At 39.0% G+C, this 26,985-nt stretch overlaps 1 protein-coding gene across 13 annotated transcripts in view; it reads left to right on the plus strand.

Annotated features, from left to right (window-relative positions):
* The window catches only part of LOC124299214 (guanine nucleotide-releasing factor 2), a 49,392-nt gene extending 23,164 nt beyond the window's left edge, over positions 1 to 26,228 (plus strand). For 2 of the 13 annotated variants that reach the window (XM_046752256.1, XM_046752246.1), the window contains exons 2-17: positions 14,356 to 14,764; positions 14,862 to 15,092; positions 15,196 to 15,381; positions 15,470 to 15,777; positions 16,609 to 16,725; positions 17,298 to 17,617; positions 17,807 to 18,014; positions 18,687 to 18,710; positions 19,838 to 20,033; positions 21,227 to 21,482; positions 22,005 to 22,248; positions 22,429 to 22,443; positions 22,557 to 22,761; positions 22,847 to 23,482; positions 23,589 to 23,720; positions 24,229 to 26,228. In XM_046752256.1, coding sequence (XP_046608212.1) covers positions 14,356 to 14,764; positions 14,862 to 15,092; positions 15,196 to 15,381; positions 15,470 to 15,777; positions 16,609 to 16,725; positions 17,298 to 17,617; positions 17,807 to 18,014; positions 18,687 to 18,710; positions 19,838 to 20,033; positions 21,227 to 21,482; positions 22,005 to 22,248; positions 22,429 to 22,443; positions 22,557 to 22,761; positions 22,847 to 23,482; positions 23,589 to 23,720; positions 24,229 to 24,367 — 3,626 coding nt within the window. In that variant the 3' untranslated portion in view covers positions 24,368 to 26,228. Of the gene's footprint in view, positions 1 to 589; positions 861 to 14,110; positions 14,290 to 14,355; positions 14,765 to 14,861; positions 15,093 to 15,195; positions 15,382 to 15,469; positions 15,778 to 16,608; positions 16,726 to 17,297; positions 17,618 to 17,806; positions 18,015 to 18,686; positions 18,711 to 19,837; positions 20,034 to 21,226; positions 21,483 to 22,004; positions 22,249 to 22,428; positions 22,444 to 22,556; positions 22,762 to 22,846; positions 23,483 to 23,588; positions 23,721 to 24,228 lie in introns of those variants that run through there. The other 11 variants (XM_046752258.1, XM_046752254.1, XM_046752255.1 and 8 more) reach the window with 11 other exon arrangements.
* The last annotated feature ends 757 nt before the right edge of the window (positions 26,229 to 26,985 follow it).

Here is a 26,985-nt window from a genome sequence, read left to right on the forward strand (position 1 = left end):
GAGTGCAGAGAGAGAAAGAGAGAGAGAGAGAGAGAGTGAGAGTGAGAAGGAAAGTGAGAATAATTGATGAATCAGCCGTGGAATGGCGTCACGCCTCAGAAACATGTAGCGAAAGACTGCTTATAGACAGAGGCATCCTCGTTCAATTTGATTTCTGTACTTTTATGCACAAATGTGTTATTTGCAAGTAGGTACAATATAACTTACCGTTTTCAAAAATAGAGAGAAGAGAATGAGAATCATGATAGGACAATGACAGAAAACGTAGGAATAATAAAACGAAGATAAGAACAGAAGAATACGCATTCGACTTAGTAAAAATAAAAAAGCGACCGAATAAAAAACAGTCCCTCAATCAGGGATTGCCTCAGTATCTGGTGTACAACGAGATGAAGCGTAATGCGAATCGGCACAACTGCTCATTAGACTCGTGCCAATACCTCATGTAAAACGGTTATAAATAAAATTGAATGTGTATGTGCTTATACGGGCAGACATAAGCAGCAGAATATCCTCACCAGGAGAGAGCGAAGCGAAGGAGAGAGGATGAGGATTGGACGGGCTGGGCTAGTTAACAGTCGGTGCGCACACGCCACACCGTCCGGACGCGAAGCATTCAGTCAGGCAGTTGGTTGGGCAAGGAGTCGGAGCTCCTATTCGAGTTTCCTCCTTCTCGGCGACATCGCGTTCTTTCTTCTTCATTGTCGAGAAAATTTCCCATTAAACTCCAGTCGACTTTCGACCTACGCCGAGGTGGTTCTCCTAAGTGTCGTTCAACGATCGAGCGTTCGCCGATAGATCGGAGAGTGCTTATCTTATCTGCGTCGTGACGTTCAGTTCCAAGGAAGAAAAGTGAAATTGTAAGTGATGCAGGTTTACGATTATATCCATTCGACGTTAGTCCGATTATCACATCGCTAAGTGCGCATCGTCTGCGGTTTGGGCTGTGATCAGTTTTTGGTTACTTGGTTCTAATGCTACGACAACACTGTGGACCTGAAACTTGACGGTTGACTTGAGATCCCAACTCGAGAACTGCACTCTTGCACTTTTTGTCCAACGACGCCAGCGAGACAGAAAATAACAACTCTTTTTCCCATGTGTAGTGTAGTTGTCCATTTGCTCGTTGGCAGCTTTTCATGCGTAGATTTCATCTTTCTTGAGCGTTTGCATGTCGTACCGTCGTTGAGAAATTTCCATTCTTAGATATATCAATCACAAACGATGAAAACGTATCTACAATTATGTGTGTACTTGAGCAAGTGATTTATGTCCCAAACATTTGTGATATGTGGACTACGTGTTTGGTAATTATACAAGCTTATCTACCGATGATTAGTTTTGATAATCCAACGAACGTTTTTCAATAATGGCAATCGCGACAACTCAATCACATGTACAGTAATCTCCATTAATGGATTTCCAGTGGCTCACTGTTTTTTGAAATCAAAACTGATTGCGAAACAAAATTTCGTTCTATGGAAATTTTATGTTTGTATAATCAACGTATCGTTTGTTTCTCCTGTCACTTGGGTATAAAATTCGCTTGGAAAGGAAACTTGTTCCACTTTTGGTCCAAAAAAAATAGTGAGCCACTGGTACCCCAATAATGAACGTTACTGTACGTTGTACAATTTGTGGTACAAGTAATCTCGTGGAATACTTTCAACGTGATTTTATAAAGTGATATTATATGCCATCTGAAATGATGTCGTGGTGAGATCACAAACCGGTCAGTCTGTAAACCGCGATTGTCAGACCGCTAATTTCTTAATAAGAAGTGTGAAGGTCGCGCCGTTTAAGTCATCGGGATATTATATTTTCCTATGTATATTTCTCTAGTAACGAACAGCTCACTACTCACAATTCACATGCCTCGCGTGAATAATTATTAACAATTTTAAAACGAGACTAAACTCAGATAAGTTTCCTCTTCCGTGAGAAGGTATTCAATATGCCGGGAAGTAGCTTATTTCTGTTGTTGCCCAGAATGAGCATTCACGTCGTGTTTACCATTTTCATATACTGTGATAGAACTAATTTGTAATTGCGTTCGTTCACTCCGGCCTATACGTTAATCACGCTGATGTCGATGACACACGTGTGTGACGTCAAGTTCCTTGCGAAGAGAGCTTTATTATCCGTAGCGTATGGTTCAATTTTATTAATTAAGTACTCGTGAGATAGACACGTGTTCGAACCTTTCGGAATCCCAACAGGTTTGCACACTGCGCTCATGTCAGTCCAACTGTGACTTCCAAGAGAAAGCGGTGTTTGAAATTCTTATTATTATGATTCCAATGTTTGATGCGATATCTTCGAAAACGGAATTCGGCGGCAAAGGATTCTTTGCCCGCGCAGTTATGTAGCTAATGGAAAGTTACACCGGACTGTTTGTCTAAGACGGTTCAAACGTTATACAAGTTGTCCATTGCGTCTAGACTCGCAGCTATCGCCCACCGATACCTGACCTTCCGCACTTCTACCTGACCGCTTCTATTTGAAACGAAAATCGACGACCTTACCTCTGCTGCTTTCACCGTCGAGAACTCCATTCATTTTTCTGAATAGTTCTCGACTGGGTTATTGGGGTGCGAAGAAGCCAGACAAGGTGGGAATGTATCCTGCAGGAACTCTACTGCCGACACCCTACTATGTATTTGTCTCAAAAAGAGAGAGAGAGGAAGGTCGTGACGAACCCAAACATGGGACACCCAAGCAATTAGAGCAACTTGCTGGGGTAATTCAGGAAAACACTCTCAGAGAAAGAGACGTAGTCGGTGCTCAGGCGGACGAAAAAAGGGTTCTCAAGCCCTCACAAACAAACCGCAGTCGAGCAATTAGATCTGACCAAAAGCCTAGAAAATTTATACGACGTCCTTGTTTTGAGATATCGCCACAAATTACAAGCGCTGAAACGTAGATGAGTGATTATAATTGAATTTGTGATATCTCCGTTACATTCGCACGCTAACTAAATGTATTCAGATTCGTAGGGGTGTAAGGGTTTCAGAAATATTTGCCTCCACCATTTTCGTAACTCTCGTCCATGATTTATGAGCTTTTTCCAACGGCAAAACAGTTCGGAGTCAATGAATAACAAACAAACTTTGCATTTTTTACCGCGTATGATTGGTAAAGAAATGTTTCTTACCGTAAGAAATTGAAGCGTTTTTGACTTAGTCCTTCGGTAAAGTTTTTTAGCGTCGGGAATGTACTCGAATAGCTAAAAATTGTTTGTACATTTGCGACCAACCCACCACGATTACAACTTTGGCAACTGTTTGTCTACATGAAATTGATAAAGTTCTAGATATTCTATCTTAATGTGAAAATATAAGTATCGTTTTCCGTATCCACGGTTCTTCTCGTTATTTTTTTTTTTTTACTTCTCTGTCTTCGGTCCAACGCTGTTCACGCTCGGGTCAAAGTTCTCTCGAGATTGCTTTAACGCGTGCAATCCATTTATTTCTCCCGCTTTGATCGTAATAAGTTTAAACAATCTTCTAACACCGTTCGAGCCCGAAAATTACACAAAATATCTCTGTGTTTAATCGCGTATTTCCAAGCTTTATGGAAATTGTGTGGAATAATTTTTATTCCGACCCGGTTTCTCGAGTTAAGCTCCAATTTAGAAGTTCAACTTAATGCTTTCGTAATCGAAATTTTCCGCAAGAAAATTTCTTGGCTGAGGCTGTATACAACGCTATTAAAATAATTAAATTACAAATCACATATAAATATATCTGTATATTGCTTGAAGATTTAAATTACATGCTGAACACATCATCAAGCGTGAATTTATCCCTCAAATCCGAATTTATCCGGGGTACAATTTTCGTTCCTAATTTGCGCGAGTTTGCAGCACGAAAAAAGTGACTCCAAATTCAAGATTGATCGAAACTCATAACTTAACACCAGGCTTTCGAAAGCTGGTGGGGTAATTAACGGCTGAAAGGCATTTGAGCTCCGTTAGCTCAGCAGTTGCCTCGATCAAAACTTTAGCAGAGTTTACCATATACTCGAGAGTGTACGTACATGCCACAGTCGACTTGATTAGAAGTTGCCGATCAGCACCGGTTATCCTCTTCGGTGCCTCCAACATAACGTCACTTGCATACGGATTCCGCTGACCCGAGATCAGAATTCCTTGGCAACAAATCGACATTGACGATTGGATTCGTATCGTCCAGATGTATTTAGCATTTGAGCAGTTTTATACCTGGTTCAATCCAAGAACATTGTAATAATAATTCTCTACTGATCTAACATGCAATCAGTCACTTAGTGGCCAGGTGCTTCATCTCAAAACATTTCAAATGCGTTAGTCACATGTTTTGTATACCTATTCCATACACTCTGTATCAGATGATTAGAAGGCTGATTGGTACTTAGAGACAGGTCGACGGACATTCAATCTGGCAGATATAATTATTGCTATTCATTTGCGTGCTGAAAATTATTTTGTTGCACTGGAAGAAAGGGTCACTTTATATCCTCTTGTGGCGATGATTCTTCTCGATCTGTTGTTCTTCAATCGGTGCCTTCCGCGTTTCCTAATTGTATATTATTCTCTCGCGTGCTTCAACTTTAGTCGGAACTCGGAACTCTCTCTCTCTCTCTATCTCTTTAGTACCCCTCACGACATTAAACTCATCTCAACTCCTTTCTTCGTTCTCCAAGAGTCCCCCTCGCTCTTAACTAAACAAGACTTGCACGCCGTGTGTCACGTTTCTTTCGCAGACAACGAGGTTCTCGGCAAAAGTGGGCAACTTCTCTCTGGTAAAGTGGTTTCGTGTCACGAAGAACCACTTCTTTTACATTTTTCAGCCAACGTGTCCAGCCAAACAAGAGTTCAGGATCCTCTTATCAACTTTTCACCATGGTTACGTGTTTTTACTCTCTTTTGAAACGGATTCCTTTATGGATCCTGGAATCGTTTGCCGGAAGGGAAACATCACATCGTTTTAACATTTACCCGCGAATTCGATTTAACCCATATCATAATACTGTATATCCAGCGTAATCACCATACTGTATATCCAGCAGGTACCTATTATACATCATGTGTATACCTACTTATTGTTGAATCCAGCTAACTGGGAAACGGCGCACTTGCTGTTCTTGAATTCCGCTGGATATTGCCTCCCTAATTGCTTCATTATTGGTAGGACGCGCGTCCAGGGCGTTGATTGAACCTCCGGCGATAGGGACGACGAGTTCCATGAGCTCGTGTCCGGTGCACCGAGGTCGCAATAAGCTGCTAGTAGGTTAGGTATCTGTCCGACACATTAACGCTGTCTTTGATTTACGTCATGACCATATGTCGCCTTACAGTCCCTGCAGAGTATCGCTGTCACTTTCATCATGGTCTCAAATCGCGTATCGGATTTCAGTTTGACGTGTAGGATAGAATTTCGCTGTCAGTCTTCTCCACAGTCGTCATTCAAGACACGAAGTTTGATACGCCCTCTCAGCTTTTGGTTTAAATCAATTTATTGGGTATCGTTAGCTTGCAAGCTTGAATCGTAGTATTCATACGCGGGTGCGAACGATCGCTATGAATAATTCAGGTCGCACTGTCGCTCGAATAAGGCCTTTAGGCTGTAATGATTGATCGAGAAAAACTGCAGAGTTAAGAGCCTCGGTGCTGAATTGATCACTTTGCTCTGGCAGAGGTGTAACAATCTTGTTTGCCGCAGATTTGCGCCCCCACACAGGAAGCCGAATCATTGCCAATCAATGCGGTGTGTAACTAATATTAACCTCCTTTATTGTTATGATCGCGAAATTGCCATCTCGACAGAGAATCTGGCTTTAGTACTTATGCTGTGAAATAAATCCTACATTGCATATCAAAGTGCTGTAGAATCGAAATCGTGGATCTCTTTTGCACAAAGATCCTCTTATCTTGCGTTTGAATACGATGGCTATACTAGCTATCCCTACTGGCAATGTTAACCACCGCTTAGCTTTGCCTATGACTGACAAGTTGTTTGAAGCTGAAAAACTAGGAGACCGGTATCTGGACCACATGTTTCTAGCGTCAGCGTGACGGTATGGCAGACTGGTTGCCATCCTTCTCGGTTACTTACTACGCCTCGGGCCCCTAAATTTAGGAACATCCAAAAGCGTCCGTCTGAAGCACAGCTCCGCAATTCCCACATTTCAGAGTTCCTAGGCTCTCGCTTTCTCCTTCTCTCCCTGAGTTACGCGATGCTCGACTCCCGTAGGAAAGTCCTGTGTTCTTCCTTCTCTAAATTTAGACACAGTTTGTTCGGTTCTTGCTGTACGGTGGCTGCAACTGCGATTCACGGGTCTTGTCCAACTTGCTACGTAAATCAGACACGCTTACCACCATTCAACCAACCAAATATCTCCGCATACTTTACCAGGGGTGCCAACTACGCTTTGGTGGTAGTTGGTACATCGCCCCCAAAACTATTTCAGTATAATGCTCGTCAGCTACGGAATGCAACCGAGACGATGTTACCTTGTGGAGCAGAACTTTGAGTTCTCGGCGAGTAACTTAGTCGTCGCCCTTTTCATGGTAGTGCAAAATTGAGCCTCCTCTGCATTGGATTTGTCGCGTATTATCCTAACTATGGTCAGCATAAAACGGTTTATCGATATCGGAATCCCAATTCACCCAAAACCGAGTTTGAGAGACCTGCGTGGAAATGTAATTAGTACAGAATGTGTCAATGCCTCGGATATGTACAGCTTATTTATCGATATGATATCGCTGGTGGTTACCACCGCAGCTTGTGAATCATCATGTCCCTTATACGAGGGTCTCGAGGTAATAGAATGTGTCGACAAAGCTATTACCCAAAGTGCGGTGGCTATAACACGAAATGGGTATACCCATGGCATACTGCAGGTGCATGAATTGCAGAGGATCGAGCCAAATGAATTCCGTAATCGAAAATCCATTACAGTAGATTGTTGGGTCGCGGGAACGGGTCGATAATCAATTAGAAGGAAAGGCAATTATTGGCCCTTCAAAACGGAAGTGAAAGGTTACTTATAATTCCACGCTTCTTTTCACGACGCTGCGCTGTGCAGAACTTGGAAACGCAATAATCAATCATTCAGGTTTTCTTGGATGGGTTGAAAATTCTAAAAACTGTCTGCAGGAATCTGGACATCAAAATTGCCTTTTCCGTTAGCGAGTCGCAGGAACTACCGAAATCCATACCGAGGTAATTGGATAGGATGCAGGTGAACATGCGAAGTAAAATCACTGCTGATGGGAGTCTCGATAAGAGATTGGCTATTTCCAGATCTCGGAATTGCCACGTCCAGCCCTAAGATCCTCGTTTGTCTTTTCGAAATCTCCCCATCAACTATCGATCTCACAAGTTTAAAATAGTATTCTGCTCCCACAGCTGTGTCGTCGACCCTCGTGCTCAGCGGCACCTGTGCTTCTGCACTTGGTCCATCAATAACAAGAAATGGAATGTGAATAAACGTGCTACATTTCGAAGACTGATTTTAATTTCGAATACTAATTTCTTCGCAAAATTTCCATGAGCTTTTTTATGTATTCATTTATTTTTTTTTATTTCGAACCAATTATTCGGAATAATTTGGCATGTTTCAGCATCCCATTGACACATGAATCACTGCTAATACATCGCAGGACGATTTCCTTAGGAGAAAACTCACGATTTCCCTGCACTCAGAAATGCGTGTAATAATGAATAAATAGTCGCGAGGCATTCTTGAAATTTTTCTGACTGGTAATAGCTAGTATATCCTGATCGATTTCAACTTAATTCTTCAATTATTGTTACAGGACTCCTGTAGTTTTGTTTGTTGCTTTATTAAAATGAACTTTGACTACTTATATCTACATTTAAACCTAACTGATTTTCATTATTTTGTAATTGATGGTAAAGGGTAAGGAATCCTGTTGAATGCATATGTACAACGTCAGAAAATATAATTTTATTTTTGAAAAATGTGTTGGAAGCTAATCCATTGTCGAAAAAATGACTGGTCTCCAATTGGGCTGAGACAAATTCGCACCTTTGTTAAATCGAAAAGTACAAAGTGAATTCTGTTTCCAACTCTATTAAAAAGTAGTTCAAGCAGTTGGTCAATTTTTGGAGAAAATCTGTTAAATAGATTCAACACGTTCTTTCTCTTCGTGTCATATGCAATTCGTTCCAGAGTCTGTTTGCATTCGCTCGACCAACTTGCAGATAACATTACACTTTATATACAACACAATATCACATAAAATCGGGCATGAAACCGTAATATCATGTATGTAAAAATTTACAGCTCTAGACTGTTACGGATATATATAGCTATGTAAATCCAATTACCATAAAGTGATGGAACGAAGATTGTATTCACCACGTTGCGAGTAATGTGATTTGCATTGATTGGGATTCCCCCGAGATAAGTGATATTGTTTTGTAACCCAGGTGTTTTCTTGTTTACAGTCAATTTGTATTTCCTTCTTCTTGATGGTGGTATACAGCATTTTGCATAAATATCATGAGTACTAATAAATTACTTACATCGTTCAGTTTTCAATATTTGTTATGTTTAATGATTGCTTTTCTACTTTTTGTCTTCTTTATGGGTTTTAAAGTTCATGAACCCACCACGCGCATACTATTCGCTTCAACGAACTCTGCTTATCAGGCTAAATTATGCAATTTACTAGGTTATTAATACTTCAGAATACCCAGGAGCAAAAAATGGCAAGACGTAATCCTCCAGTGTTAATGTAAACACAGTTTACCGACGCAGTTAACGCCATCAGGAACTCGACTCGACCGTTAACTAGATATAATTCAGCCCTGAATTATCAAGTACGGATATCATTTTCTAAGATGAACTGCACAGTACCTGAGAGAAACCATTTGTGTAACTTGTTGGGGACCGTAATGGTTCCCATATACTTTTTCCGAAGGACATTATACATCTGGAGAAATACCAAACAGACGGGAGACTGCAGCCCCTTATGGGAAGTGCTAAACTTTGCAGGGGTTCGACTCCGACTGTTATGGCCCTTATCTTTGCAAATTCTGCAACGCAGCGCAGCACTGTATCTCAATCCTTAGGTCAAATGTTCTATCCATCCGACCTCTAGGCCTTTATTTCGACTTTGCTGTGTGTGATACCGTGCGCATATACGTTGTTATTCCAAAAGATAAAGTCGGAGGGGCCTAGATTAGTTTTAGTAAGCCATAACTCCTGCTGCCCCTTCTTTCCTTTTCCGCTTTGCTGCGGCATGGGAAAAAGCTTTGGTTCTCTCGCGCTAGGCCATTGCTGCCACTTTATGGGCAAGCTGGTAATTCAAAGTTATTGACTGTCTTCAGTTTATACTTGATCCAAGAATTTCTACATTCTCATTCGTTGTATTCAATATTCTCATCTTGCGCCAAACCTGATGAAAGCCTTACTTCGACTAAGTAAAAGACATATTTGACCTGCTTTGTTTTCATTCTGACATTTCGCAAAGGACTTTCACTGAATCCTCAATACATTGTTACACTTACAATCAGGCTAACAACTCTCGATTTTTTTACAATCCTTGGACAAGCAAAATTTCACCGCAGACGAAGCGGAGCTTGCGAGGTTTATTCCAGAGTGACAGAGAATTCGTTGTGATTCATGAACGATATTCTGGAGTCTATCTGGAGGTACTAGGGAGCGTGTAACGAATAGTCCTGTGTTTGCTTGCGCGTGCGCTGTTCGATCGCGATAACGCGGTATATTCAACCCGATACTCCATTATGCAACAGAGCCTTGTCTACGTTGTATGGCTACCGCGGTGTAGCCAGCATTGAAACCTGCTTGGGGAAGGAGCGGATAATGGTCCTGAGGCTGGGGCTTCCGTCCCTGCAGCGATGCGTTGTCATACATTCTAAACAAGGATTCCGCCTTATGTTTCGATTGTAGGTATAACGGCTCGAATCAATATCAAATTTGAAACTTTGAGATTGCTCTGAAGATTCGAGTTCAGCTCCAAATTATAATTTCGTCACGTCTGTTGATCGGTCATTTTATAATGGCAATACTTTATCACATGCACAGTGATGTTTCACTATTCCGATTTCGATTCGACGCTGCAGCTCCTATTCCGCACGATGTTTTACCATATTCCAAAGAATAATATTCCATTTGTCTGGTGCAATCAACCTCGATATTCAGGTTTCAATGATTATCCATGAATGGAGCTTGATTTCCCGCAAGCTCGGATACCACGAAGTTGTAGAGGGTATGCGGAAATCGCATCTACACATATAACCTATATGTGTATTAGGGTGGTCCTTATTTGGTGTGTTGACGAATTCCGATAAGTGCGCCCCCTAGACACGTTTGAAATAAATTAAAAAAAATGTGTGCGAAAACGGAGCGCTGTAGTCCAATTAGAAGACGTGCCTGTAAGCTCGTTTTGTTTTTCATTTGAATAACATGGGATTTTCAGACTACTTCAGTCATTATGTTTTTGAGTTGTCCCCATGAACGCAAAAAATTCTTTTTTCACATAAATCTGTTGTTCATGGATCTCGGAATATCGTAAAATCTTTCCCGATCCAGAAAAACAGACGGCGATCAAAACATTTTAATTTTAATTATTACTTTTTAAAAAAGTATAAAGTATAAACGATGTGTTTTTAAATACACTAATTGAAATACATATTTTTTCCCACATGTACAATTACTTTTTTTTTTACAAACTTATGACGTAAATAAGACTGCCTTTTAATTGGTGAAATACTGTCAAGCACCAAGCGGCTAAAAAGAGGTATTCTCACGTTGATCAATTTGCCGTCGTGTATAATATCAGGGGGATGGGGGGCGTAAAGGTTGTGATAACGACTTGTGGAAAACTATACGCGTAGTTCTACCCATGAACAACAGATTTATGTGAAAAAAGAATTTTTTGCGTTCATGGGGACAACTCAAAAACATAATGACTGAAGTAGTCTGAAAATCCCATGTTATTCAAATGAAAAACAAAACGAGCTTACAGGCACGTCTTCTAATTGGACTACAGCGCTCCGTTTTCGCACACATTTTTTTTAAATTTATTTCAAACGTGTCTAGGGGGCGCACTTATCGGAATTCGTCAACACCCCAAATAAGGACCACCCTAATGTGTATGGGGCATTCCACGAAGTATCGATCAAGATCGGAAATTGATATTTTCGGAATAAACCTAATTGTTTATGCGAACGCACTGGTTGAAGAACAAAGTCTTTATTTATTTTTCAAAATTTTTCAATTATTCGTATCTGAGATATTGTTATTTTGAGACCGCCCTTTTTCTAGAACCAGAAAATTTCAAAATATTCTAAGAAAACATGACATCATTTTTGAGCCCTATTCAAAGATGAAGATTTCATTGCAGCAAAGGTTGTATTTCAAAAGTAATGAAAATTTCAAAAATTGCTCCTTAAATGCATTTTTCGTATGAAAATCCATTTCCATATAACAGGAGCGAAAAAAAATACATGTATTAATTCACAGAGTTCAATTCGAAAAAAGAGTAACTACCCAGGTCTTCGCTAAGTAGTGCACCGAACGTCACGTCCGAAGCACATATACAATAATGTTCATTAATGGGTTTCCAGTGGTTCACTATTTTTTCGGAATCAGAACTAGAACGAGTTTCCTTTCTAAGTAAATTTTATGTGCCAATGACTAGTGACGCAAATGACAGGAGAAACAAACGATACGTTGATCACAGACACACAAAATTTTATAGAAAGAAAACTTCGCTTCTGTTTTGATTCCGAAAAATAGTGAGCCACCGGGAACCCATTAATGAACATTGCTGTACATAGAACATCTACTTTGGAAATGACGTTCGATGCGCAACCTAGTAAAGACCTCGATAGTTATTTTTTTTCGATCCATGTTGTATCGAAGTTTTTTGTTCATTTTTATATGAACACTTCGTCATTTTCAAAATCCAACGTCTGTTGCGACGGAATCTCCATGTTTGAATAGGGCTCAAAAATTATATCATATGTTCCTACAATTTTCTGAATTTTTTCGAAGAATAGAAAATGGGTGGTCTGAGATAGCAATATTTCAGACACGAATATTTTGAACATTTTTTAAAAAGTATGGGCTTTGTTGTCGAACCAGTACTTTCGCAAAAATAAAATATTTGAATTGAATCGTAAATATCAGTTTCCGATCCTGTTCGATACTTCGTGGAGCCCCCCCCACACACACACACACACAAATCCCTTCCGTCCGTCTGTTATGTAGAAAAATACTCACGTGAATCAAAGTCACTGACAGGCAGAGTGAAAACTCTTGAAAACGTGGTGATTAAAAATTCGTTAACTACGCATGTCGTTCGATTTAACTTGTCCTATTGAATCGACGAAAGGACAGGTTAACCGCTGGTTTCGGCAGTGCTGAAACTCATTCGTTTGAATCTTAACAAGGAGTTCGAAAGTGTCGAGCGTACAGTGAAACGTGTGTTTTAAATAAAATAAAACGGAGCTGTTACATGGAATGGGTAATGCGACCGCTCGTGAAAGGGGTTTATATTATAGGTACTGTTCCGTATTTCCTTGTAATTTTTATTTTTTTTTGCAATCGACTGGAAAACTGGTCGACTTTTCATGTTCGTGCAGCGGTTACAGTGTCCAACCTTATCATTATTCAGATATGCCGTGCATAATATCTGGTAAACCGTCGTGGCGTTGAGCTTACGGCGATAGAATATCACTTGAATAGTATCAATGCGATGAACATGGCGTGTGTATAAATTTAAAAAATTAAAACGCCCTACTGGGTGCGGTGACTTCCGGGTAATATACACGGCATTCCATTTATAGATATAAAACTGGATCGTGATTTTGTCCTTGACATAGTTTTCGACTTTACATGAGCGTCATCCCCATAAACTCATCTTTTCATTGCAGTCCCTAACGGCATTGGCAAATCGATAGCTAGATTCTCAGGACAACGTCAGGGAAATTTGTAATCCTCGAATGCTTGACCAGGTTGTAAAATTTATCAGGAAGCATACAATTCTAATCTCAGAGAGAACTCTAGAATAATAATTTTTAGGTTCACACGCATTTTCATTACGAGGGAATTCAATTCGATGGATTCTTCTGATAGAACAAGAGCACCGATAAACTTTTGAGTCCTGTAAAGAGTCACACGGAAAAATTTATGTCACATCATCTGACGGTTCGGGTATTTACTGAAATGGTGTAATGAAATTTATAGCTAGTTCTCAGCGACGATACGATGCGTCGTTTCCCCTTTTCCTGTTTCTTCCATGTCTTTCTGCGTCATCCTATCACATTTCGTTTCTTTTCCCATTCATATCCGCATAGCGTGCAGATACCATAAATCTGAAGTTTATGTCTGTTGGGGCTTCGAGTGGCAAACGAGATCGCAAAATCCCACAATTTTTCACCCTCAGTGTAGATCTGCAACTACATTATTCAGGCTTTGGCCTTTGATCGAGTGCATTCATTCACCTTGAGCGCAAACATCTATCGGGTTTTCCGCATGATTCCTGATGTGATAAACTAAATAAAATGTACGTTCTTTGCACTCTTCCATAGTTGCCACTTGGCTCTGAAGTTTTTCCTTGTTAGGAATGTGAATGAAGCACTCTTACTGCTTTATCTTGGAGGAATATCCCGTCCACTGTATGACGTCTGACGGTTTTTATCAATCTCTAGTTCCTAACTAAAATCTCAACCGCGAATACATAATGGAATCAGTCCGCCAGTTGTGCAGTGATACAATACACGTCACGTTATTGTTTGGTTCACATACGGCTTCGATCAAACCTCTTTTTTAATTATAAATTGGCTGTTACGGTCAGTTTGCAGCAGGCAAGTGTAAACAAACGAATTCAATTCGCCGTATCGCTAATTGTGACCCAGCAGTTAAATGGCCTGCAGTGGAGTGTCAACCTCTGTATATTGTATTCCAATTATTCCGAATACCTATCATATCAGGCGTTGGATTATTCAAAATGGCCGCAAAATTTATCAAATTAATAGTATTCGCATGTATCAAATCCATGCTCAATGTTCAAATATACTTACTGCATATTTTGTTTTCCGATATTTCTGTTGTGGTAAATCTACTGAAGGCATGGTGTCATCAGATGAACCTGATGAACCTACAAATTGTGTACCTTTTTGACTGACAATGTATTGCGCAACTTACCTAATGTAACTACAACCGGAACTCTTGATGTGAATTCGCAAAGTCACTTGGAGTAATTTATCTTCCTGAAGTCTTGAGGTGTTCACGAGTAAACGAATAAAGGTGACGCTTCCAGTAAGTTGAAAAGATTCCCCGTTTAACAACGAAAATCTTTTACCGATGTTGCAGAAGTCGAGGAAAGGCACAGTGGAAAGGCTCGGGGCGGTAAATTGGCGCGACGAGCGCGGTCCTTCAAGGAGGACTTCCTGGAGAAATTGTCCCACATGCGTTCCCCCGGTGGAAGTAGCGGCAGCGGGGGTGGGGCTCCAGGAGGCGGCAGCAGGACCGGGACTCGCGCCGCCTCGCCCTCGTCCCCCAGGACGTCCCGGGACAAAAACACCGGCGGAGATCCTTTGGAGAAGAACCCGCTCCACGATCTGCACAGCCATGTCCGACAAGTTCAGCTAGCGCTGTTGCACTTCCGAGACGTCGTGTCGAAGAACAAGCTCGAGATGCTTCCAGGGAACGGCACGATCGTCCTGGAAACTGTCACCACGATACACACTGTTTTGAAATCCTATCTGCTCTACGAGAACAGGTGATTCCTCGATTCCGAAGGTCGCCAGAAAACTGGCCAAATGGCTTCTGTTCGGAATACACTCTTGATACTTCCTTTTCTTGTGTATCCGGTATAGTTCGACCTTGGGATCGGCTACGAATCAAGTTTACCAAGCATTGGCACAACTGTTGAAGCTCTGCGACGACGTCTTGCTTCATGGTGACCAGTCTTCGGCTCTGGACAGCGACAACGTAACCCATGTGATCAGCTTGGTCGAGGAAGCGGTCAAGAATCTGGTCAGTCTGGCGCAGGAGAAGATATTCAACAGGCAGAAGCCTGCGCCGATAACGACGAATAACAGGTACAGGTACTGATTGTGTCATTGACTGTTTGTGTTGTTCTTGTACTATAGACAGCCTTGAGTTCTTTCCAGTCAAGCGCTGACCCATTCCATGCATTCATTACCGCAGAACTTCCGGATTTGGAGCGGAACTCATGCCACAACGAAACTCCTTACCCGACATTCCACTCACTCCGAGAGAAAGACAGATTCTGGAACAGACTGCAACCGCCAACACTTTGGTTCGAAGCTCGCACAGTTCCGAATCCATACTCAGGGACTCTAGTCCGCCGCCTAAACCACCGTTGCCGGATAGGTACGCTTCATTCAACTATCGTTAGCTTCGTAGCTCGCAATCTTTGCTGTTGTTGTTTCGACAAAAATCGACTTGGCTACCGTTGCAGGACCAACGTATCCGCTTCCGAAGAAAACAGCTCCGCTGGACCACCGCCGCCGCTTCCGCCGAAGAGGAGAACTCGAGCCCAGCAGCTACTCGATGAGTCGGAAACAATCCTTGCGTCTAGTCTGGATAGGGTTTCCCTGCGGAGTCGGTCGCCAGAGGACTCCTCGTCGCTCCTGAGCGCTTCGGCTGGAAGTCTGGATTCCGCCTTGAATCACTCACGGGATGAAGATGAAATCCGCGCCATCATGGGTCCCAATGATGAGTCTCTTAATGACAGTATGGATCTCAGCCTGATGGCTACAATTCAAGGTGTGCTTCATGGGTATATTATCACGTGAAGTCAGAATCTCTTCACTTAGGAAAATTTTTCGTTGAAGTGGGTATCCCTTTCGCCGATCGATTCCTCTTGCGAATTATCATTCGTATTTGAAGCTCGGAAATGAATGCCAACTCTGACGCTTCCGAAAGTAGTTACCATTTCCATGAAACCTGATCCCAGCAGTCACCATATAAGTAAAGAGGAACAGTGTGCCGGTGCTTAGTCAGCAGTGGAGTTCGGTGCACAGCCTGTCCAAGCTAGAACGTCAGTCCGTGTGTTTCTGCCTTGAAGTATCAAACGATTTGTTGGAGAGAAAATATTATGTCTCATGGTAGACCCACGCTTATTACAGATTACTAATACGTGTCTTAAAACCAGAATTATTCTAAATTACAATTATCTTCTAATTACTGCATTTATATACTATTCAAGGTTTAGTGTGAAATGAATAATACGTGTGATACATACAGGCATAAATTCTGATCAAGCAGTTTGTCATAATATACTAACACGACGAGGGTTTATGCATTTGAATGGCTATTTCATACGAAATTGGATTTAGAAAACAAAAAACGACTCAAACTAACTGCCCAAGTAAGTGCTGCAAAAATAATCGGCAGACATTATCGAATAGCACAATTCATTTGAATTCGCAATTTTATCAAGTTTCAACTGTTCACTACGAAAGCATTAACGAATTACTTTTCCGCAATATTGAAGTACGCCGTATATAATTTTATTGCTAAAACAACATGCGACAGTTCAACATACTCTGCGGAATTTAATTTATGCTAAGGTCGATTTTTATTATACTTTTCCAGGCATGCAGGTGAACGGCAACACAAGCTGTGGATGCTGGGAAAATTCGGAACCAAATCTTCCTAGCACAATGCTGCTTGGTCAGCAAACTCCACAAGATATTCTTCACCCTTTTACTGGTAAGTACCATTCAATTGTGATGCTTGTGTGAGAATGTCAAATTCCACTCATCGATTTTGGAAATCAAAATTGATTATAGCCTAACGAACCCATTTCGTAACCTTGTCTGTAGGAATGTACAAAATCATTCAGACACTGTTGGTGTGGATTGCGAAAGTAGCAAGAGGGGGAAAAATTTCAAAGCTAAAATTACGCAAGAATCTCTAAATAGCCACAAGTTCAGGCTACATGTGGGCGTTTAGCCAGTCGCTATTACATCTATGAATGAGTAATGTCTTATATATTTTGGCTCCGAGCATTTCAGTTGTGTTGTTAATTGTGTCGTGTTTACACATGTCACTGTTCGACGCGTACTCAAAGTAAAGTTCAAAATGACTTTCAAGACTAATTCAACATGGGAAAACGTGAAATTATTCTTTCGTGAGCAGCGAATTTTATACTGCTTTGGTGTTTTGTTTATTGTTGTTAGATAGCTCGATAGGTCGATACATAAAAAATTTGAAGAATAGTTTGTTGAATGTATTAAATTGAATATAAACATTTTGAAATAATGCAATTATAATTTTTTCAGGTATAGAGGGTAAAATGGAACGACTATCAACGCAGACTCAAGAGTCTGGTTTTGCATCAATGCACTCGCAGCGTAGTTCGTCTCAAAGTTACACGACTGCATCCAGCATGACTTCGAAAAGGTCTTCACAGCAAAGTAGCATAAGTTTTAATTCACAATCATTCAGTTCTCAACAACAATCGTTTTCCCAACAAAAAATATCTGCGGATAGTAACGGATCGGTTTTCTCTCAAAGGACAATCACAAGCTCAAGAAGCACCCATTGCACCACAAACATCAGCGGCAATGGGGATGCAGCCTTGCTTGAAAAACTGGTAAATGTGGGTGTTGTGAATTGTTTTATACTTTATAATTTTCACTTATATCCTGCTTTTCGTCGGCAATAAATATGTATGTCTGCACGGCCGCCTCAATCCCGAAATTAATACTCTCTGTTTCCTGTCTGCAGTCAATTATACTTTCACACCATGACTGACAAACTTGTGCAACTCCTTACATATTTATTACAGGAACTTGACGGCGCTAGCAGACCGGATATGAACGGTATACCACCAGCCCTTCCAGAAAAGAGGTTGAGGCGTCGTAAGGAACGGCAGCCTTCGCAGTACGATAATGTACCTGAGAATGAACATTTGTCAACATGCAGTTTGCACACGACCAACAGCGATAGTCCAGACACAAACAAACCACCGCCATTGCCCCTGAAGAAACGGCACAGTAAGTTTCATCGCTCGTTTATTTCAAGCAATATTAACGGTGATCATGTAAAACCACGTATCTTGGGCTCCTCTATACCTGTTCAGTCATTTGTATAATTTTTGTTGGAATCTTTTAAAAAGTTTGCGACACTGTTTTTACATGGTCACCGTTTCTATTTTGCGCTTCTTTGTTATTCGGATATCTTTACCAAGGTGATATGTACTTTAGCTTGACGTGTTCATTGATTAATGTACATTTTTCAAATACTTTCTGGAGTCTCAAGCTCTGCAAGCTCTGTTATTACCCAGCGAGAAATGTCGTTGGTCTAAAGATGAGCTGCTAGAATTGTCAATGCATCATCCACATTTTTTGTAACATGATGATCGAATTCACTATTTGGTCATATCTGCATCTGAATATTAAGGATATAAATAAATAGTTGGCTGTGACTTTGTGACATAGAATTGGATTATTTTTCATTTTTACTACTTGTATTTGAATATATTCGCTCAGTGTAAAGTGTGTTCCAAGGATTCTGCGCAGATGTTACAAGGCAAAAACAGTTTTATAAAAAATCATATCCATTAAAATTGTCACAGAGAATGACCTCAAAAGTATAAAAGAGTACTAGAAAAAATATATAGCGTTATATATTAGGTGAAAACTGACACGTTATTTTGTATCCCCCAGTGTTCCAATCAGTGGCATATTCCGGTAAGTGGGATCTCCGCCCACGCACCCACCCACAGCAAAACACACCCTCACGCTAAGTCTTGATTTCTTCTCATAAGAAACATTTTGTTTGGATTTTCATAACGGCTTAATAGCGGCATGTCTTGCTGTTTTTTGGTTTGATTTTACATAGTGAATATTGTAGCATAAATTGGCGTTTGACATTGATTTTGCATTTTCATTAATATATACCTTCAGTGTTGTTGCTTTTATTTGTAATTCATCTCTAGCAAATTACTAAAGTGCTCAATATTATAATGAAAGCAAAACACTCGGCTGTGATTAACGTTCTTCTAAACCCAGATTATAATGTCTTAAAGTTCTAACAAATTATACGATTATGATCATATCTCTTATTGCCAGTGGAAACGATTAAAAAATTGAGATGTAATTCTCTGCAAGGAAAAACAAATGAAATTTGGTACATCAAGTGAAAGAAAAGAGGAAAAACAGGAAGACGTGGAATGAGAAAATTTGTTATACTCTATCAAATTTCTAGTTACTATGATTCCCAATACCTAGCTATTGATTTTCAGGAATTTGTATAACACAGTGTAACTGATATACATCATATCAAATTAAAAGACTTGCCATCTTAACCGTTGATCATGTGGGAGTGATGATTGTTCCTCCAATTAATTTGACCTTTACCCAATAGCTACTGGTTTGATGTTAAATTGTCGGTCAAGTCAGAATTCAGTACTCTCAGCTACAGCCATTGCGTAGCAGTAATGCTTGAATAATATCTGGAGGAATCGACTAAATGTAATTTATAATACACACATGTTAATGTAGTAAAAATTTGGCATATCTGATTTTTTTGTGTCACTCGGTGTTACCTATTCTACGTACTGGAACCAGATACACTGCAATGCTCTTTGTAAGGTTACATCGTCATGCTAGTAAGTCTCTTGCACTACACATTCATCCTCATCATTATGCATCGCATCAACTTCTTTCTCAGTCAAATAAAACAAATTTTAGTGTATGTTCACAACATAGTCCAGAACAAGACATGCGATATAATATACGAACATTCGTGTTAACTATAATGTCACACTGCGCTCGAATCTTGTTCAAACTGTCACCCATATTCATTTCACTTTCAGTTATGGCTTACATGGAGATGTTCGGGAACTGCGCTCACAGCAACAATGACTTCATATCTGGATTGGGAACGCGGCATTCGGTAGCCGCTTACAATTCCATGCAAGCCGAATGGCAGCAGCATGAAATGTCGCTAACCACAACGCAGTCTTGTTCTTTCGTCGCGCATTCGACTACCAGCACTCACGACGCCACGAGGTAAGTGTCGCAACTTTCATAGGCAGTGTCGTACGCTATCCATTAAAGATAATTTTATTTAACATATTCATCTCATAAGAATGACCAAAAATAATCAATTTTCGATTAAATCGATTATTTTTCAAACTCGATTAATCGACCGACTCGATTACTTTTTCTCACAACGGCTTTTTTGATTTTTACTCTCATAAACGATGTAATACAATATCAATTTATGTAATTGAAGTATCAATTATTATCATTGTGTTACTCACTAAGTACCTATTTGATATAGTAAGTGAATGATATATGAATATGTTCACCTGAAATTGAAAAATATTTTGAATGAAACTATAGATTATTAAAAAATCTTTTCATCATTAAGACTGCATACTGAAATTTACAAAATTTCGGTTTCAAATGCAACGTTTCAAAAAAATATGAAATAATCAATTAATCGATTCATTTTTACCGATTCAGTTAAATTGTGTTCCAGTATTATTTTGCACTGGATTAATCGATGCATCGATTATTCTTAGCTTAGTGGCCACCGCTACCATCTCAAATAGATCACCTTTTCTTTTATCTCAGAGAGATAATATGAGTCAAGTTCATCTTTGATCTTTACATAAATCTACTGTTTGTATTTATCTTGTTTTACGGTATAAAGATAATATAAAATGCTTACTGAAACGTAGATCACACCATTTGGAATCAAGACTCTGAAGTTATTTTATGAAAATTAATATGGATTTCAATGAAAACGTATTTCTGAAAGAAACTGCTCTGCAATTTACAATACTGAAAAAATTAATCGTTTGATGCAAACAAATAATTTTTGTGGGGACAAAAAAAATATTCTGTTGCTCAAATTACATTTTACTTTCATTACCTCAAAAAATCTACACTGTCTAGTTGTTACCATGAAATCTCTCATTGCCTCGACAAAAAATCATGCGTAGTAACATTTTTCTTTTTCATCACCTGCGAAGGAATATTTTTTTAAATCAACCATTCTTTTTCCCAATGCCTTAAGAATATCCTATTTCATCGTTATCTTTTTGATTATGTAGATCAAATCTTATCTCGATGAATTGACATTTGAATAATCTTATCTTTTCATGCAGATAATGATCATAATCATTTTTTACAACGCTGTAGTTATAGATGTTAAAAATTTAAACATCTAAAATTGAAATTCTTGTTTGTTTCAGTATTTCGGTAACCGTACCGCCGCTAATAGAGGATGTTATGAATAATTATAGTTTACCACCAGCCTTACCGCCAAAAAGGTCCCGGTCCATCAAATCGAACAACGTTACTCCTCCTCCAGTGTCGCCAAAGCCAGTTGTCAGTATGCAAAATAGCTTCTCTTCTGACACAGCTACTGTACCAATGAAATCTGCCGAGCTTGTCGTGCCCAGTGCAAAGAAAGAATCAAGTCCTTCGTCTCTAAGTGCAGCAACACTGGTAATATTTGGACGCTTTTCATTAAGCGCATCGAATAATTTGATACGAGTTAACTAATAATATGCGATTCGATTTTCGATTCAAATAATTCGAGTCCTCGAATAATTACAATTTTAAGAATAATTTGAGTTTTGATGTGGTTCGAATTTTTCGAATCATTTGATTCGAGTTCGGATAATTTCAATCATTCAATTGAAATTCTGAATCCTTGATTCTTATTCTGTTGACACATAACAAAATATCTGTATAATTAATACGAAATTACATTGCCTGCTAATTCTAAAATTTGGTAACTGCTCATAACTATTGATCTTTTATTTAAAATTGAATTATTATTTATCAGAAATTGCATTGCATTTTCATATTAAAGAATTTTGACAATCGCCACTCATTCAACTAAGTACCTTCAAAACAGGCAAAAATATGGAGAACTCAAGATTTGAACTGAATAATTTGAAAGAGTTGAACAATCTGGCCAGTTGCTCTCTTAAACTTTTGCTTACATTTGTGTTACATTTCCAGGTCAATAACGTGCCACCGGAAATCACATTGCCGGCTTCTCGGCCAGCTAGCAATGCTCTATCAACAATTTCTGTTGATGAGAATACCCTAGAACTATTGGATGTAGATCAAGACGAAAGTATTTTGGAAGAGTTGGACATCGGCAAGTATTTGGTATTGAAAAAACCAGAGGAAGACGGGCCTGACATACGTGGTGGGCATCCCGACGCTCTGATCATACATGCCACTAAAGCCAACAAAAATGGTAAAAACCTTGAACAAGATTAATAAATATTGTAATGTTCTTGAGTCGTTAAGTTTAAAAAATAATCTAGAGATGTTCAGAAAAATCCAAAGACAAAGTTGATTTCATTTTTATCCAGATTTGTGAATATAATAAAGTCTCAAAATTAATGTTCAATCTATTTATTGCACGCGGCAATAGATGAAAAGGAATCAGGTTAGTATTTTGTGTTCTGGCTGGATGTTAATTATTGTAAATTATTTGATTGGACCTTAGAAAATATTGTACATCTAAATTCTGAATCATGATACGAACAAATATTTCAACAGATTTGTCAAAATACTCCACTTTGTGTGCAGATTTCCTGTACCAGGAAGCATTCTTAACTACATACAGGACATTTTTGTCGCCGCTGGAGTTGATCCAGAAGTTGCATAGAAGACATCAACGATTTTCCTGTTTTCCGGATGTGTTAAAGCAGCGAGCAGCTAAAGAGGCGTTCTCTCTGCTGGTCAGAGTTGTTAGCGACTTGACGTAAGTTCGCGAAATACGTGTGCTTCTGTATTTTACCATTTGTTGACAAAAATGGCTTGAATAAATATTTGTTGTTCACTCTCAGGATATCAGATCTAGATGACGTGCTCCTTCAAACGCTGATGGAGTTCGTTCAGCAACTAGTATGCAGCGGGGATCTAACAATGGCCAAAGCTCTGAGAGTAAAAATATTGGAAAAACACATGAGGAAGCAGCTGCAAGCTACTCAGCCGATACTATCGTCCCTGAGTGTTTCAACAAGACAATCCTCCCTACTGGATTTCAAAAGCGAACAGATCGCTGAGCAGATGACCCTCCTCGATGCAGAACTTTTCATCAACATCGAGATACCAGAAGTGCTGATTTGGGCGCAGGAGCAAAACGAGGAGAGAAGTCCGAACCTGACGAGGTTCACGGAGCACTTCAACAAAATGTCGTACTGGGCGAGATCCCGGATATTGGAGCAGAACGAGCCGAAGGATAGAGAGAAATACGTTGTCAAGTTTATAAAGATAATGAAACACCTCAGAAAAATCAACAATTTTAATAGCTACCTCGCGCTTTTGTCAGCACTGGATAGCGCACCAATCAGGAGACTCGAATGGCAAAAGCACATTACCGAAGGCCTTAAGGAATATTGCGCTCTAATTGACAGTTCCAGCAGCTTTCGAGCCTACAGACAAGCCTTAGCTGAGACTCAACCACCATGCATTCCTTACATGTAAGTCAATTGTCGTTTCACTTCGCGTGGTTCTTCTTCTTCTTTTGGTTCTACGAACGGAGAAATATCAGTTTATCGAATGATCCATTTTCTGTATCTCTTTCAGAGGGCTTGTTCTGCAAGACTTGACATTTGTGCACATTGGAAACAGCGACTTGTTACCTGACGGTACGATTAATTTCTCCAAACGGTGGCAGCAATTTAACATTGTAGAGAATATGAAGAGGTTCAAGAAAGGGTATGTCCAATATGATTTTACATAACACAGGTCAACGTAATTTATATGTCTGAATAACGCACAGTTTGTTTCTCACTTCTTTCACCTCAGAAGTAAATGTAACGAGAAGCGCAGTGTTTTCAAATTTATAGAGAGATATATATGTAACTAAGTTAAAGCGATTGCGGGTGGTCGTTTATATAAGGTGAGAAAACATTTTAAGTATCACACAGATTTATTTTCAACAAATTTATACAAACTCTTAGGTCGTTCAGTTTTTCTTATCTCTTACAATTATTGACTGAACTGTTTGTCCGTATTAGCATAATAACTACGACCTAATTACGATAACAAATTTTAAGTGATCTCTGAACATTTTTTTCCATTATTCTATACGTAAACATCAAGAAAATACCATTTGTAACCCAGGCACAACAAAATATCTTATTTGTTGACCAGTGTATATCTCGATTAATATCTCGAGTAATAGAATTCTTACATATTGTGTCTTCTCCCGTTTTCCTCCCAGGATGTATACCTTTAAGAAGCAAGAACGTATAATAGCGTTCTTCAACAACTTCGATGACTTCCTCTGTGAGGACTCTATGTGGCAGATCTCTGAGAGTATCAAGCCCCGGGGGGGTAAGAAGACTCATTCGCAAAACTAGAGCTTGTCTAACCCTTTCACAGCGTGCGTCTCTCATCATTAGACGAAAAGTACTAGCTTAGGATATTTATAATATTTATTTAGGTACTCGGATATACTGACTTAAAAATTATTCCTATACCGTGAAAGGGTTGGCTTGAGCATGTTATAAGAGATCTATTCCATTTGTACAGCCTCCGTGAGGCTGGTCTTTAATTTATAGGATAAATATAAGTTTAAGTATATACAATATATACAATTGTCTACATTTTCTTCATCGTAGGATATATGTTGAGCTGAGTGTATAAATTGAAGGACGATGAATTTTGCTGTGTTATTACAGATTCGAGCGTTTAACTGAGATTCCGGAATTTCTCAAAGCAACTAGCTACAAAGCTAGGTATTAAATTATAGAATCGTTTTCTTCTCGATATGAACTCACAATCTATAGCATTACTTAAATTTCATTACTGTTGTGACTTGGAGATAAAGTTTAGAATCGCAATATAGGTGAATCGCACGTACATAATTTTGATCAACATATTTCAACGTATAAATAGATTCCAAGTTTTTTTCCCAAAGTTTTTCCACGCATGTTCTGTCTGGTGGTGAATTGGCGGATTACTGTTCTTCGAGTTTATCAGAAAATGAAGTGTTGGCGACTCATCCAGTCCGTGTATACAGCTTCAGCATGAATGCATACGTAATCTTAAACACAGCTTTAGTGATGCTTAGCGTGTATAGTGCTGATTGAAAACCCCAGAAATTACTCTATATATATATATATATGTATACATATAATTATGTTCTATTATTTATTTATTTTTGGATCGTCGTAGGTGTGTAAAACAATAAGATTTTTTTATTACGCAATATGGTGTAAAAATCAAACGACGAATACATCAGAGATGATGAAATTTGCTAAAACATTTTTCTAATGTACGACACAACGAACGTATGGTAAAAATAAATTGATAATACTCTGATGTGTTTGTCGGTGATATGTAATTTTAATAGATGTATGTAAACGTCCATTGTCTAGCTATATACATATACGTAGATAGGAAAGTTTCAATAATCAACACCAGGATGTTGATTACACAAGGAAGAACACCAATGACGTTGATTAATGTAGAGCCATTGTAGTCTCGCTCTTCTGCATCAAATTGTGCAGAGATCATGACGCATGGCACGACTGAGAGCAACTGTTACATATACTATTGTATATGATTATAGGTAACGGTTTAGTTTGTTATTATTGATTTTCTTCATTTAAAAAAAGAAAAAAAAAACTATGATATTTCAAGCTTTCAGCTTTAAGTGAAATCGCTATGTATAGGAATTTAGGCGAATCAAGTGTTACGTAAACTTCACTGTTATGACAAACATTGATATGCATGAGGATTTCTATCCGGTTTTACCAAGGTCACAATTCTCACTTTTGTTGTAACATGTTTGGTTTTTGTCGTGTTCACTCACTGTTCCGAACTTAAAAGTCATTAAGACACAACCATACCCATATATACACTCATACAAGTCATTTTCGCAGGATAATTCCTCAGTTATTAGAATTTAGTTTTAGGTGAAATTATACCTTCGGCTTTTATTTTCTTTAGTGTGAAATAATATTTGATTTACAACAAACTCTGAAAATCAATGGAAAGCCGAAATCAATTTATAAGTTGTCTTACAGCGGTCATTTTGATTTAGCGCCCAAGTACGAATCCCCCTGATGAGATGTCAACCTAAAGTAGTCGGATGTTATTTCACGCTAAACAATTTTATCGCAGGAATAATATTTATATCAAATATACGATGAATATATTTTCATTTCCAAGAATTCACCCTATGAATATAACGTGTAATGGTATACATGTAGTAGATGAAGAAACGGGTACGGCTGGCCCTGAAACTTTGGATTATCGAACCACTCATAAATCTGAAAAAAATATAGGAAACTCTTCATAACATTACAAAAATTTTGAGATTTGGCTGGAAGTGGTATTTTTATTGACTTGGGAGTCTTTAATTATTTACTACCCAGTTAAAACTCAATTTACTACTATAGATGTTTTGAGACACTCTTATAATGTGAGTACAAAATTGAAAAAAATTCTAGGAAACATTGCAGATTCTGAGTCCCTGCCAAAAGTGGATTCTTCATTTCAAAAAATCGTTGATATTATTTTTTTTTTTTTTTTGACATTCTCTTTTTCTCAAAGAGTCCCAAAAATTCGAAGTTAACGGCTTTTAATTGCGGAATATCGAGAGATATCGAGAAACAAAGAAATGCGCGTAATTGTCTTTCGGAGTACTATTACGTACTGTAGTTACAACAAAATTGAAAAAGGTCATCATCCGATGCTCTAACAATAAGTGAAACCGCATGCAATTCCCCATATATATTATATATAATGGAAACGCATACAAGTCTTTTATGCCGGATTTTCCGATCGTAATGGAACATTCTCATCGATATAGTCGTACCAAAAACTTGGCAATATACAGTACTTTTAGGGGTTCAATCATTTCCTCTGACTTATATGTACCTAGATTCGAACCTGATCAATTAGTATCCCATTGATTCTGAGGGTAAAAGCATTAAAGATTTCACCTCACGACGCGCATTTCGTAGATACT

Source organism: Neodiprion virginianus, chromosome 2 (assembly GCF_021901495.1).
Source record: "Neodiprion virginianus isolate iyNeoVirg1 chromosome 2, iyNeoVirg1.1, whole genome shotgun sequence".
NCBI classification, from domain to species: Eukaryota; Metazoa; Arthropoda; class Insecta; order Hymenoptera; family Diprionidae; genus Neodiprion; species Neodiprion virginianus.